The following is a 13305-nucleotide window of genomic DNA, read 5'->3' as shown; positions in this document are numbered from 1 at the left end:
CGCGAGAGCAATGTATTTTCCCACCAATGTTCCGATAATTTCTTGCAAGGCCAAGGCCTCAGCCTCAGGCAAAAATGACTACTAATAGCATTGGCAACAAAATACAGACTGGGTATAAAATTGACAAGTGCATCAAAAGACAAAATACAATATTTTTCCCGTTCCTCAGCGCTACCTGATAAGGTAACGTTGAATAACTTCAAACTCAATTCGACACTAGTACAATTTTCCAAAGAACACCACACATGACATTACTACATTCTTCCCAAGTCATTAAGCTACACAGAATAGCACGAGCCATAAATAAATAAAAACAAAACAAAACCAAACCAAAGGACACTCCCAACAGAGTCGTTGCGTTAGCAGACACATCATAAACAAAGAGTGGAATTCCACCACGCCCAGCATAAACAGACCCCCCACTACTACATTTCCTTAAGGGCTTCACATTTTCAAAATAATTCAGATAATCAAAATGGTGAAAGACCGATCTTCTACTAGTTAAACCTTGTCCATCAGTTGTTCTTAGGTCATTTTTTCCACTTCTTACAATGATCACAATTTTTGGTCCTTGTTTTTTTCACCTTTCTGGAAGGCTATCACTTGGCCATCATCACCTTAACAAACTCCTCATAGTTGATTTGTCCATCGCCGTCAACATCAGCCTCCCTAATCATCTCGTCGACTTCTTCATCTGTAAGCTTCTCCCCTAGGTTCGTCATCACATGACGCAACTCAGCAGCAGAAATGAAACCATTTTGATCCTTGTCAAAAACTCGAAACGCTTCTTTCAGCTCCTCTTCAGAGTCCGTATCCTTCATTTTCCGGGCCATTAGATTAAGAAACTCGGGGAAGTCAATGGTGCCGTTACCATCAGCATCAACCTCATTTATCATGTCCTGCAGCTCAGCCTCGGTTGGATTCTGCCCCAGTGACCTCATTACAGTTCCAAGCTCCTTGGTGGTGATGCAGCCTGCATTCACAATTTGGTTTGTTTGGTGAGCACAAATAAAGGGGTAAATCTTTTAATGTTCCATGAAGCTGCCAAACAGAATTCCATATAATAATTGATAACTCAGGATCAAAGAATGTGTAGGCATTTCAACAGTTCCACAAACACACCACATACCAAAATGACAAAAAAAAAATCATTGGGGCTTCGCAGTATGAAGCCAGACCTCAAACTTTGACAAAACAACATATTGCACAACTATAATAGCACTTAACATGGCATGATTCCAAAATTTAGGAACAAGATGTCAACTGTAGGAACAGCCAGCAGACGCAGGCAGATATTTAACCAAAACTAAAACAGATTACAGGCCTACTGGATTCTATGGCTGCTGGGGGGGGGGGGGAGGATTCATAGTCAGGAAAATAGACGTAATTGTACCCACATAATCCTAAACAAATAGACCATACTAGGAGAAACAAATCTTGGTTAGGAAAATATATGTAACATATGCTACAGTTAAATGTCAAAATACCACCATGGGATTTGCACCAGTTAGGATGCTGTTAATGAAATACTGGAAATATACGTGTGAGGTTTACTTCTACTGTTCAAGCAACGGATCCATTCACTGCAGTATAAAAACACAAATATAATATTGAAAGAGTTGATACAGTTGCAGGCAAGCGCGTGCACACAAATATATAAGCAAATTTACAGTTCAAACTACAAAAAGTGCTACAAGTGGATCAACAAGTTCCATATGATTGGAACCATCGTAAGCACAAACATACCGTATGACATGAGCCTGCATACAGTTTTCAAAAGAAAACTAGACTCTTAAGGCATTAGCAAATAAATAAAATCCTTTTACTTATCGATGGGTACATCTGCATAAATGCATGTGTGCGCGTGTGTATATTTAAAATAACCATCACTATATTTGGGAATGGAAAATTTATACTTTACAATATCAAAACAGTATACAGGGTAATTTCCAACTGACAAATATATTTCTATCTTACGATATAAGGTAATAATAATATATTAACAATGTTCTACATGTTCAAAAAAGAGTAAACATAAGTTCCTAATGGTCAGATTAAAAATACTTATAATTTTGCTTTGGCTACCAAGTTATGCTCTTCAACATCTCCAGTAACTGTGTGCAAGCAATTGGAATGTCTCAAATTTCAATTATAGAAAAGAATTAACAATGTGAACGTGTCATTCTTGGTATGCAATTTAGACAGGACAACTTCTTGGAATTGCCTATGCTAATTAGTTTGCACTATTTCTTTAGCATGGATGCTCCAGATATTTCCATAATACTGCAAGGGATCGCTTCCTCCAACAAGGAAAATAATTACATGAAGATCAACTATCCATTCCCTGCAATGAAGACAACAGAAAATAATTGTTTATTTATTCCGTGTTTGTATCATCTATTTGTACTGGAAAGACATGGAGCCTGACCAGTAATGCGATGACGTTCCATGTCCCTAAGTCAACATTACCAGGTAACATGGAGATCGCAAAGTCATTTATAAACACACACAGAATATCCAAATTCTGTTTTGTTTTCAATGGAACCAAAAATAAAAACAAAGGTGAGTTATATAAGCCGAGACAAATTATTATAGTAACTGACAACATAATTGCATATTTTAGGCTTAAATCCGTGTTTCCAACGTGATATAATTTGATAGTCAAGGAGCGTTGGATTGTTGACCTATAGCCTAAAACTTCCGTATGACAAATTGCTGGAAATTCTAATATCAATCACTTCCAAAAACAAAGAAAACAACAAAACCTAAAAATAAAGGAATCAAGGTGGCGAAGCAAATAATCATCTATACGTCCACTAAAAGAACGAACGCGCCATCTTGAACGATGCAAAATCAGAGGTGATGACCGCTTCAAAGCAACAATCAAGCGCCACAAAGCCCTAATCCGTTTATTTGCCTCATCAGAACAGCAAATTAACAACAGAACACGCACAAACTAACTAACAAACAACAGATCAAAGAACGAAAACACAGCCACGAGTTGAAATCCAGCAATAATTCAAAAGAACGACTAGATCTGACTATGGAAAAAAAGATAACAAGGCAGGGGAAGAAGAGGCGAACCGTCGCCATCCTTGTCGAAGAGGCTGAAGGCCTCCTTGAACTCGGAGATCTGGTCGTCCGTTAGCTGATCCGCCATTTTCTTCTTGCTCGGTTGGTTGTGGAGAAAGAGGATAGCGAAACCAGAAACATATATGGATCTTCCTTCGGACAGGGCCTGCGTTTTATATCGGCTCGATGCGTGGCTCCGCCGTGGGAATGTACCCGGACGTGATTGGTTTATCAATTTTGTTTCATCCGTGATTTCCGCGTTGCCCCTCGCTCCTTTTTCCGTTTATTGACCATCGTATCGTGTCGTGCCCCCTTTTTTGCTCTAAATACAAAAAATTGACATTTATTTAGTCTTTTGCTCTAAAATTATTAAAAGTAGTATTATATTACATTACCTAGTCCTAGTAACGTTTTTCATTTGCCTCTATTGGTCAGTAGATTATTACCCAATCTTCAAATGCTACACTTGAGGCCTTACATGTTACAAATTTATATTTTTCTCTGTATAGATATTAAAATAAAATCATATACCATCTTCCCCACTGTAAGTGTCCTTCCATGTCATTTCAGCGCCAGATACTTAACTCTCAATTTCATTTCAGAGAATCTGAACAAAGTTGGAGGGTATAACCGTAAACTCAAAAAATCAACATAGAAAGCAGGGAGCCTCTATAACCTACGTGAGGACCACCACAAGTACCGTACGGACGCGCGCACAAACGGGCCAGGTCGGGCTACATTAGATCACAGACTCACAAACCGAGATGAACGGCTCCGATCTACCTCGAATCTCAACCCCAACAGAAGCATCCCGATCCCCCGAATTAAACAAATCACCATTCCACGTGGCAATCGGTCGATCTCCGAGAGAGAATTGAAAATTATTATTTTGTGGCGACGGATACACTGAATGATCTCTCTCTACCTCTCACGTGAATGGAAGGTTGGGCTCTTTTTTCTCTGATGGATGATAGGGAGAGAGAGAGAGAGAGGGCAGCCACAACGCGGTTCATACGCGTTTTCGCGTTGCATCGTTGGCATTTCGGGCGTTAAGTAATCGGGAGCATCTCTGCCACGTCATTGCCCCGTCGCTCTCGCACTATTCCCCGGCGGTTAAGAAAGTAAAAGACAAAAATTGTAATTTTGTTAACTAATCGTACATATGGAATTATATGTTTTTATATATATATATATAAACACCAAAAATAAGATAATAATAAAAATTTAAATAAAATATAAAATATTTTACATCCAAACAAACAGAGATTTAATTATAAATTGTTGGGTTGATTTGGTTTTTATTTTAATTTAAATTGAATTGAAATTATTAAAAATTTTAAAAACATAACTTATACACTCAAATTTGATATTTTAATAATATTGTGTATTAATATATTATATTAATATAAATATATAAGAGATTAAGTTAAAACATGGAGCGAATTTGATCGGTTGAGACCATTGCTTTTTTTTTTTTTTATTTAAATATATTTAAATCAAGAAAGGCACAAAATTGGAATGCCCTTTAGCACTTTCCTTATTTATCATTCAATTTCCTGAAATGCCCTTCTGCTGCGGTATGTGTAACGTTCTAAAGACCCACCCTATCAATACCAATTTATTAACAAACAAAAAAAAAGAAAGTAAAAAAAATAAAAAATATGCAACACAAATCCCTTATAAAATTACTTAAGTGCACACTATGTTTCCGCAAAAGATCAAACTTATTAACGAGCAAGTCTATATTAATACCAAGAGTAATTTATTTTCAATGTAGATAATCGCAGTATTTACTAAAAAGTCATTCTCTATTTTATTACGAAGTGATATTTTAATAAGTTTCATTCTTAAAAAATTTGTTCTATTGTTGCTGTAGAAATTAAAGAGTTAACACTAGACGAATCAACCTATCAATAAAAAATAATGACATGATTTCTTCATTTTAACCAACATTTGATATAATTGAAAAAAAAATTAAAATTCTGAAATTGAGAATTAGAGATTAAGTCTAACTTTGGATTTAGACTTGGCCTTAGACTAGTTGGGTTAGCCTTGAACAAAAAAATTCATTATTTTTTTTTTGGACCAAAAAGTTACTTCAATATTATTCTTTTAAAAAAATTAGGTGGGCTCCAGCCCACCCTTAAAGGTGAAATCCCTCGCCTTAAGGGTCTCTCCCCATCGGCCCCACATATAAGGAGAGGGGGTTAATCACGAAATTCAACGGTCAAAAATTGAACACGGGATCTGACTGACTATATCGCAACTACAATCCAAACATCCTCAAAACATACTTGCTCGCAACTGCTGAGCTATCCACGTAGGAGCGGCTCCGACCCACTCTGCTCATGGGTTGAATCCGCCCTTGAGACTAATGTCTGAATTTTTTGTTCTTTCCTCGTCAAACTTTATTTCTTCTTAATAAAATATTTATTTTGAAAAGTATCAAAATTCCCTATTAATATGATCTTTTTGGGGACGACGATGCCTTTTTTGTTCACATTCTTCGGCACCTAGTCACTATCTTTTTCTCTAGATATTTTTCATGTCGCTCATCTTCAAGTCCCCACCATCTCAATCAATGTGTTGATCATTCCTTTCATACTCTAAATGTTCCATTTTACTTTTCTCATTGCAGTTTTTTAAATTTGTGAGCAAATTCATTTTGCATTATAGATCTTAAAGCTTCATACATGTCTGAAACTTGCTCTTGTGACATGTGTGCATTCATAGAAACTTCCTCATTCACACTATGTGGGTTCCAATTGATGAAGTATGAAACTTTTTTTAAGTCTCAGAAGCCCTTGTCTCTAGTTCTTTTTTTTTTTTAAGTTAACGTACCATTACGAGTTCTCTTGCTGTTTGGTCCCACGATTTTAACAGGAGAGATAAATCATGAAATTTAGTAGACAGATTTCAACCTTTAACACAACCGCAAACGTGAAGACGACAAATATTTTTTATTTTTCAAGATTACTTTTTACCTGCTAAACTATCTCCTGACCAGAGCTCAAACACAGAACCTAAGAGCTCAAAGAGCAACACTCCAACGGTTTCTTCCTTTGCCAATTGATCTACGCCTTGGGGCCTTCTCTCTAGTTCTTTTACCTTATCTACAATTGGTTAAGTCAATAAATAATATATATATATATATATATATTGAAGGGTCCTTACTCTTTATCCAATTTCACCGATGCTTCCCTATTTTCCTACGTGTCGCCTAGTAATGCTTCTCTTCCTTTCCCCTCATCAATTATAAAGGGCATATTGTTAAGAAAATATATAGGTTGGAGGCTTATGATGGATAAAAATTTTAGATATTTCGAAAAGATACTTGAGTTGATCTGTTGCTTTATAATGATCTTATATTTTTATGTAGAAAAATGCTATTAGTATATCATTGTGTACATCTTGGACTACATAATAATGTTCCAATGTTTAAAATGCTCTCACCCAAAGTGCTGAGACGTAGTGAGGCAAAGAGTATTTATATCATTTATGTGTATTGTGTAGTCTAAGATGTATATAAATAATATATAAGTAGCATGACTTTTATGTAAGAGTATGCTAAATATTGCCTTAAAGACAATAGTTAAGATGTAATAAATGTATCTTATTTTCAAATAATGTTTATTTATTACACCTTATTTTTACTTACAAAATACTCTCCACTCTGATTGGTTGATGAAATGTTACAAGATACTACATTTATTATCAGTTAATAAGCGTATTTTGTAGCTAAAAATAAAGTGTAACAAATAAATTAATATTATTTTAAAAATAATATATTTATTACATTTTAATCATTACTTGAAATACAATAATTAACATTACCCCTTTGTCTAATTGTTCTATTTTTCTTCCCTCCATGGTTGAGCCTGCGCTGATTTAGTTGAATGGCGCCAAACTATTTCAGGCCTAGATGACTAGTCATCAATTGTTGATCGTGTAGTCTTATTTGAATTGCTTCACGTGGCAGTTGTTTACAAGCCATAAATCACCCCTATATTGTTCATTTCATAATTCATTAATAAAACAAAACCCTTTTATGACACATTGATGAAGGATATTCGGATCCGGCCTCAAATTTTAAGGAGTTCTAAACGAAATTTTATATAATCTCCTAAATTTAAGCATATTATATATTTTATTATATATATAGGCCCCTAAAATTTTATATGAAAGTTTCCTTGATTCTTTCATTTATTATATATTTTATTATATAATATTATATATATAAATAACAACATGCTACTTTATTACATCAAATTTGTTACCCATTAATTGTGACTTTTTTTCTTGTGAAAGCCATCTCTCTGTCTTCTTTTCATTATTTTAAATTTTCTAATTTAAAATTAGTTAGATCTGAGATGGGCCCAAACCGCCTAGATCTAACACCGACCCTGAATGGGGGGGTTTTATGCGATCACCTTGATTTTCTACCCTCAAGTTCAGCCTTGTGGACATTGATAACAAACCTAACATAATCCAAAACTTATAGGAGCCTGATTTGCCTATTAGCCCTTTATCATAGATTCAAGGCCCAAATGGGGTCCATGAATAGTTCTTTAGACCTATGGTCGCATTTTAATTAATTACATGACTCCATCTAGGCCACTTTTTTTAGTGTAGTACATCTATATAAATGTATAATGCCCAATGAATGAGATATGTCATTTATTACACTTCTATTGCATCATTAATGCATCATTTCTAAGCATAATGACTAATTTGAACATTGAAAGATTTATTAAAAGACTAAACCTTTCTTATTTTTTCTTGCAATTGTATTTGGGATGTGCTCTAGCTCGGGAATTATGAATTGGGTGGTGATGGATCCTTCAATATTTAAAACATAACATAAATTAAATAGTCAAATAATAAGTTTGTAAATAATATAAAATCCAGGACAAAGTTCTAAATTGGCTATAATTCTTTCAAATATGTTGCTATACTTTAAAAAGAATTAAATAATTACTACATTTTAAGATTTTAGGTCATGTAAATCCTTGAAATAGATATCATTTTGACTTTCCTTAAACAATCATGTAATTTCATCAAGGCAAAATGCTAAATTTACCCCGTTATGCTTTAAAAATAGATAAACAAACCATTATGCACATATGGTAGATGTCACTAGCTAGGATGCTTTGGATAATGTTTTAACTCCATTCAAAACTTGTGTGTGTAGAATGTAAGTTTGAAATCAGATTAATTAGTTTAGAAATTTGAGTCATCTTCTATCTAGTATATATCAGATTTATTCTTTTCTCGTGTCAAATTTATTCGATATAGACATGCAAGGGAAAAAAATTGGGCCCACACCCTCTTTCATTTTGCTTGGGCAACATGACATTCTCACATGGTCATGTTATTTGTACAGAAGATGGGTTACTGAAACATTTACAGGACAATGAAAATACCCATTTTGCCCCTGTAATAATTGACCTAATACCATATCTCTCTCGCTCTGTCTCTCTCTCATTCTCCCTCTCACACCGTCATCTGCAGCGGCAAAGCGACGATAGCGACTGGTGAAGCGGTCGAGGCGACGAGATGAAGAAGCAGAGGCAACGGGACGAGGCAATAGAGGTTGCAGTGGTGAGGCGGTGGCAAGAGCAGGCAAGGTGGCTGAGGCAAAAAACGACGATGGGTGATCAGTTGCAGTGGTGAGGGAAGGGGGGAGAGAGAGAGAGAGAAAGAATGGCGGTGGGTGATCGGTTGCAGCGGTGAGGAAAGGGGGGAGAGAGAGAGAGAAGGGGATGAACAAAATATATCAGGAAATATCGTCCCTGTAAAGTATTCTCGTACAAATAGCATTTTCCTTCTCACATATATATACTTAATTTTTTGTCTTCACAAATTAATGCACAGTTTATTGTTGTTTTGATACAAACACCAGAAGAGCTCACAGCTTCACAAATATGGCACAGAGAGAGAGAGAGAGAGAGAGAGACTAAGTCTCTACAGCTGGCTGCAACAAGAAGGCAGCATCGGCGTTCTCGTCGCTGCAGTACAAGCAAGGATGCTGCTCCGTGATTCCCTGCTCTCGCAGCACCTTCCTCGCCATCTCCACCATCTCTCGGTTGCTCACCGGGCCCTTCTTCTGCATCAACACCTTCTGCACGGCGTTGCTGAACGCTCCGAACGCCGTGCCACCACCCTCCGCCGCGCTCACGTCGGCCGACGTCTCGTTCGCCTGGCACCCGCTCAGCAGGATCCCCCGGTCGGCCTTCAGCGGCCGCAGTGAAGGATCATCGAGGTCGTGCCGGATGCGGAACCTGAGGCTGGCCTCGTCGCCGAAGAACTCCAGCAAGTGGGTTCCGATGTCGGAGGTGTTTATCGATGTCAGGGAAGCGAGGTGGTCAAGAACTGATTGGAAGGGAATGGCTCTGGTCTTGTATTTATAAGGAGGGGCTGTGGCCTTGGGGTTGAAGGAAGAAGGGCCGATCTGCTCCTTCTCCTTGTCTATGAGGCCGCCGCTGTGGCAGGAGTCGGAGAGGATAGTGAACGTCGCTCCGGCCGGCAGCCGGTTCACCAGTTGACGGAAGTCCACGTCTGCGCATTAATCATCAAACCGATTAGTTTTGGGGTGATGAATTCGTTTCGGTTTTTGACTATAATAAATCCGCTATCTCCTCTTCGATCTTTGTTTACATAAAAATCAGACACTGGCAAAGCTTTCTTTACAGGATGGTGATTGGAGGGCTCTCTTATTTTACTTTTTAATTATTCTCTGTTTATAATTGAGAAGCAATGAGAATCAAAGGGAAATAAGTTTCAGCTCTGGAGAAGAAGAAAAAATCATAATCGATCATTAGACTCTTGACGTCCCTTGCGAGCTAGCGGCTCTACCACTCAGCCCTGAGGGATGGTAGAGCAATCAGGGAGTCTACAATGGTCAAGAGTCGAACACGGGCATCACTAACGGGAGGACGCAAAATCTTTCGTGCACGTCCTGGCCCGCTGGGCTCTGCCCCTGGGGCATCATTAGACTCTTTGTTACATAGAAGACGAACAAACAGCCAGCCAGTGACAGACTATATATATATATATATATAACACTGACCGGTGATGAGATTGAAATCACAGGGAACGATTGCTTCGTCCTGCTTAAAGGGATGCGCCGGCCACGGCGACGGAACGCGGGTGCCGTGGCCGCTGTAATGGAAGAAGAGAACGTCGCCGGGCTGAGCCTGCTCCACCATTCGAGACAGCGCTTTCTTGATGTTGGCGCCGGTGGGCATCACGGGGGAGCCGGGTGAGTCCGTCAGCAGCTCGACGTGGGTGCGATCAAAGCCGAAGCGGCCGATCAGCACGGCTCGCATGGCGACGACGTCGTTTATGCAGCCGTGCAGCTCGTGGGGCGTGTTTGGGTAGTTGCACCCCACCAACACAGCCATTCTCTTCCCTCCCTTCCCCATTAAAATTCCCAAACAAACAATGTTGACAAACCAAACAAGTACTTGAGATTGCCTTTCTGTTGGGTTCTATCTGTCCATTCTTCTCTTGCTTCCCATGTCTATATATACGAAGTAGTGATGAAGAATTGGGCAGAAAGCATTGCAATGCAACCCAAGGAAGTGTCTTAAATTGGTGGGAAAGAGTATTGTTTGGACATGAAAAACATAAAATTTAAAGAAATGTAACTTTGAATTGGTTATGTGGTAGACTGACAGTGACAGTAGAGAGGTTTTTTAAATTAAATAGTGAGTAGATGTGTAGATGGCGTACAAGCAAAAGGGCCATGAAATGTGGTTCTTCCATTTTGGATGCTCCATCCGTTTTGTCTTCTGCTGGCTTCTAAGGCAACGCCTGCAAATATATACGATGGAATTGCTTTTGAGCAAAGAAATTAATGAGAAAAGCTCAAGCCACCTTTTTTCCTATTATTAATTATTATGGCCACAAGTATTAACTGTCAAAAGTGTTGGGCCAGCCTGGCCCCCAGAGGGTTGGCCCATCAGGCCCATAGTCCTGCCTAGGTCGGTCCTGTTGGTTTGTCCAAACGGGCCAGCCCAACGGGCCATTTATAACTAAGGTACTGACAACTTAAATAAACAAAAACTTAATTACAAGCCAACTCTAACCCCCACATTCACGCATTCTACTACTCAATTGACGAGGCAGAGGCTTTTGAATTTTTTTATTAATATTTTTATATTTATACTAATATAATATAATAATATTAAATATTATCATAAGTCTCAAATTTTAAATATTCAAATAATAGTTTTGCAAGAGATAATAATTTGAGTTTAATGCTTCTACTTCCCAAATGATTGCTACCTAATACCATAACATAATTAATTTCAAGTCTTCTTCAGCACCAGCTAATCAAAATAATATTTAATCCAATTAGAATATCACCCCATACCATCATTACATATTATATTTATATTTTATATGGATTTTAAATTGATGAAACTTGACTTTATTTTAATTTTTAAATTTATAAAAAAAATTAGGCTAAAGGCATAATCAGCCCCCTCACCTTTTATCATTTAACCATTTAACCCCCTTAACTTAAAGAAGGACCTGTTAGTCCCCTCAACTTTCAATTTTGAAGATATTAGATACCTCAACTACTAATTTTGTAACAAATACATACCTTACTGCAACAAACATTTGGGAGTGAGTTACACGTGGTGGGCCCCACATTAATCAAGCCAATTGGAGCATGCCACGTGTCTCCATCTGCAAGAGAGGAAGAGGCCGACGGATGGGGGCAGCGGCGGCAGCAGATAGCCGCCTGAAATGATAGAGAGAGAGAGAGCGAGCGGGACTGACAGAGAAAGAGCGAGATGGGGGCAGAGAGAGGAAGAAGACGACTGCCCCCCTTTGACGCCATAGCCGGCCACCCGCCCCAAATCGACGCCTGCACCGCCCCCCGACGCCATAGCCGGCCACCCGCAAGAGGAATGCTAGTGATATAGAGCGAGAGATAGAGAGAGAGAGCGAGAGTGAGAGATACAGAGAGAGAGAGAGCGAGAGATACAGAGCAAGAGATACAGAGAGAGAGATAGCGAGAGCGAGAGCGAGAGAGAGGTAGAGAGAGGAAGAAGACGACCGCGGAAGAGGAAGACGCCATCGCCGCCCCCCAACCTCAATCGACGCGAGGAAGAAGACGACCGCGGAAGAGGAAGACGCCATCGCCGCCCCCCAACCTCAATCGACTCCCAACGCCCAGATCTGCCCGCGACCCACCTCCCACGCCGCCTCCCGACCCCAATCGACGCTATCGCCCTCTGCCCGCCCACGCCTGGCCGTTGCTATCGACGGCCCCTCAACCTCGGTCGACGCCTCGGACGCTGCTGGCGACCACCGACAGAGATAGCGAGAGAGAGGTAGAGGGCGGGAGGAGAGAGGCAGCGAGCGGGAGGAGGTCGTTGGAGACAACAAGGAAGAAGGAGGTGATGTGCTGCACGCGCCTCAATCGCGTGTGTAATACACGCATTGACCCAGGTGTGTGTAAGATTCAAAATTGGAAGTTGAGAGAGCTAATAGGTCTTTCTTTAAGTTAAGGGGGCAAAATAGTTAAATGGTGAAAGGTGAGGGGGCTGGGTATTACTTTAGCCAAAAAATTATTATCATACATGCAAGATGTATGTATGGATTATCTTGTGAATTCATGTTCATGTTAACATCATAATTATTTTGATATTACTTGTAATACCTTTTTGAGGGAGTGTTTCATGCATTAGTTGCGTCCTTGATTCGCGTAGTACAAGGGCAATAATTTTAGGTAATATTTGTTAATCAAAATATAAACTAAAAAAAAAGTTAAGATATAAAAAATATTTTAAATAAAAATAAATTAAGTGATTTCTTATCTAAGTTTTTTCAGATAAATTTATATTGATCCTTACAAATAAAAAAATATAACGCATGTGTCATCTAATGCAATTCAAAAAATTTAGAAATAATTTGATAAAAATATTAGAATATTTATCAGCACTATCTTGACCATTATATATTTTAGTTCGAAAAATATTTTAACTTTATCTTGATAGAATCTTATCTTATTCATTTTAAGAAACATTAACTTAATATACCCTATATATACCCAAACCCTTATGTAGATGAAGCATAGATTCAACCATATAATAAACAATATAAAAAGGAATATCAATAGTTTAAAATAAAAGTATCAATGTATTGGTAAAAATATAAAAACTACTCATTGTTACATAATAATTGCCACTTATATTGTGAAGTGTCGAGATATAACAT

At 38.4% G+C, this 13305-nt stretch overlaps 2 protein-coding genes across 2 annotated transcripts; both read right to left on the bottom strand.

Moving 5' to 3' along the window:
• Window positions 1-90: 90 nt before the first annotated feature.
• LOC127790356 (calmodulin-7) lies at window positions 91-3252 on the bottom strand. Its single transcript, XM_052319826.1, has 2 exons — window positions 3085-3252; window positions 91-973 (listed from the first exon to the last, which is right to left on the bottom strand). The coding sequence occupies exons 1-2, from the start codon at window positions 3158-3160 to the stop codon at window positions 600-602; spliced, it is 450 nt and encodes a 149-aa protein (XP_052175786.1). The 5' UTR covers window positions 3161-3252; the 3' UTR covers window positions 91-599.
• A 5588-nt stretch (window positions 3253-8840) lies between these two features.
• Window positions 8841-10821, bottom strand: LOC127790861 (metacaspase-9). The gene is made up of 2 exons (XM_052320587.1): window positions 10142-10821; window positions 8841-9630 (listed from the first exon to the last, which is right to left on the bottom strand). The coding sequence occupies exons 1-2, from the start codon at window positions 10494-10496 to the stop codon at window positions 9029-9031; spliced, it is 957 nt and encodes a 318-aa protein (XP_052176547.1). The 5' UTR covers window positions 10497-10821; the 3' UTR covers window positions 8841-9028.
• Window positions 10822-13305: the final 2484 nt, after the last annotated feature.

This window comes from Diospyros lotus, chromosome 14 (genome assembly GCF_014633365.1).
Source record: "Diospyros lotus cultivar Yz01 chromosome 14, ASM1463336v1, whole genome shotgun sequence".
Lineage (NCBI taxonomy): Eukaryota > Viridiplantae > Streptophyta > Magnoliopsida > Ericales > Ebenaceae > Diospyros > Diospyros lotus.
Note: the sequence above shows the minus strand (reverse complement) of the source record. Positions and strands in the feature narration are given on the sequence as shown.

Bases quoted from the DNA above. Each gene is read 5' to 3' on its own strand.
- LOC127790356 (XM_052319826.1), bottom strand. From the start codon at position 3,160: ATGGCGGATCAGCTAACGGACGACCAGATCTCCGAGTTCAAGGAGGCC. The intron at 974-3,084 runs GTTCGCCTCTTC...TTGTGAATGCAG, and splicing joins CTTCGACAAGGATGGCGACG to GCTGCATCACCACCAAGGAG.
- LOC127790861 (XM_052320587.1), bottom strand. From the start codon at position 10,496: ATGGGGAAGGGAGGGAAGAGAATGGCTGTGTTGGTGGGGTGCAACTAC. The intron at 9,631-10,141 runs GTCAGTGTTATA...ATTAATGCGCAG, and splicing joins TGATTTCAATCTCATCACCG to ACGTGGACTTCCGTCAACTG.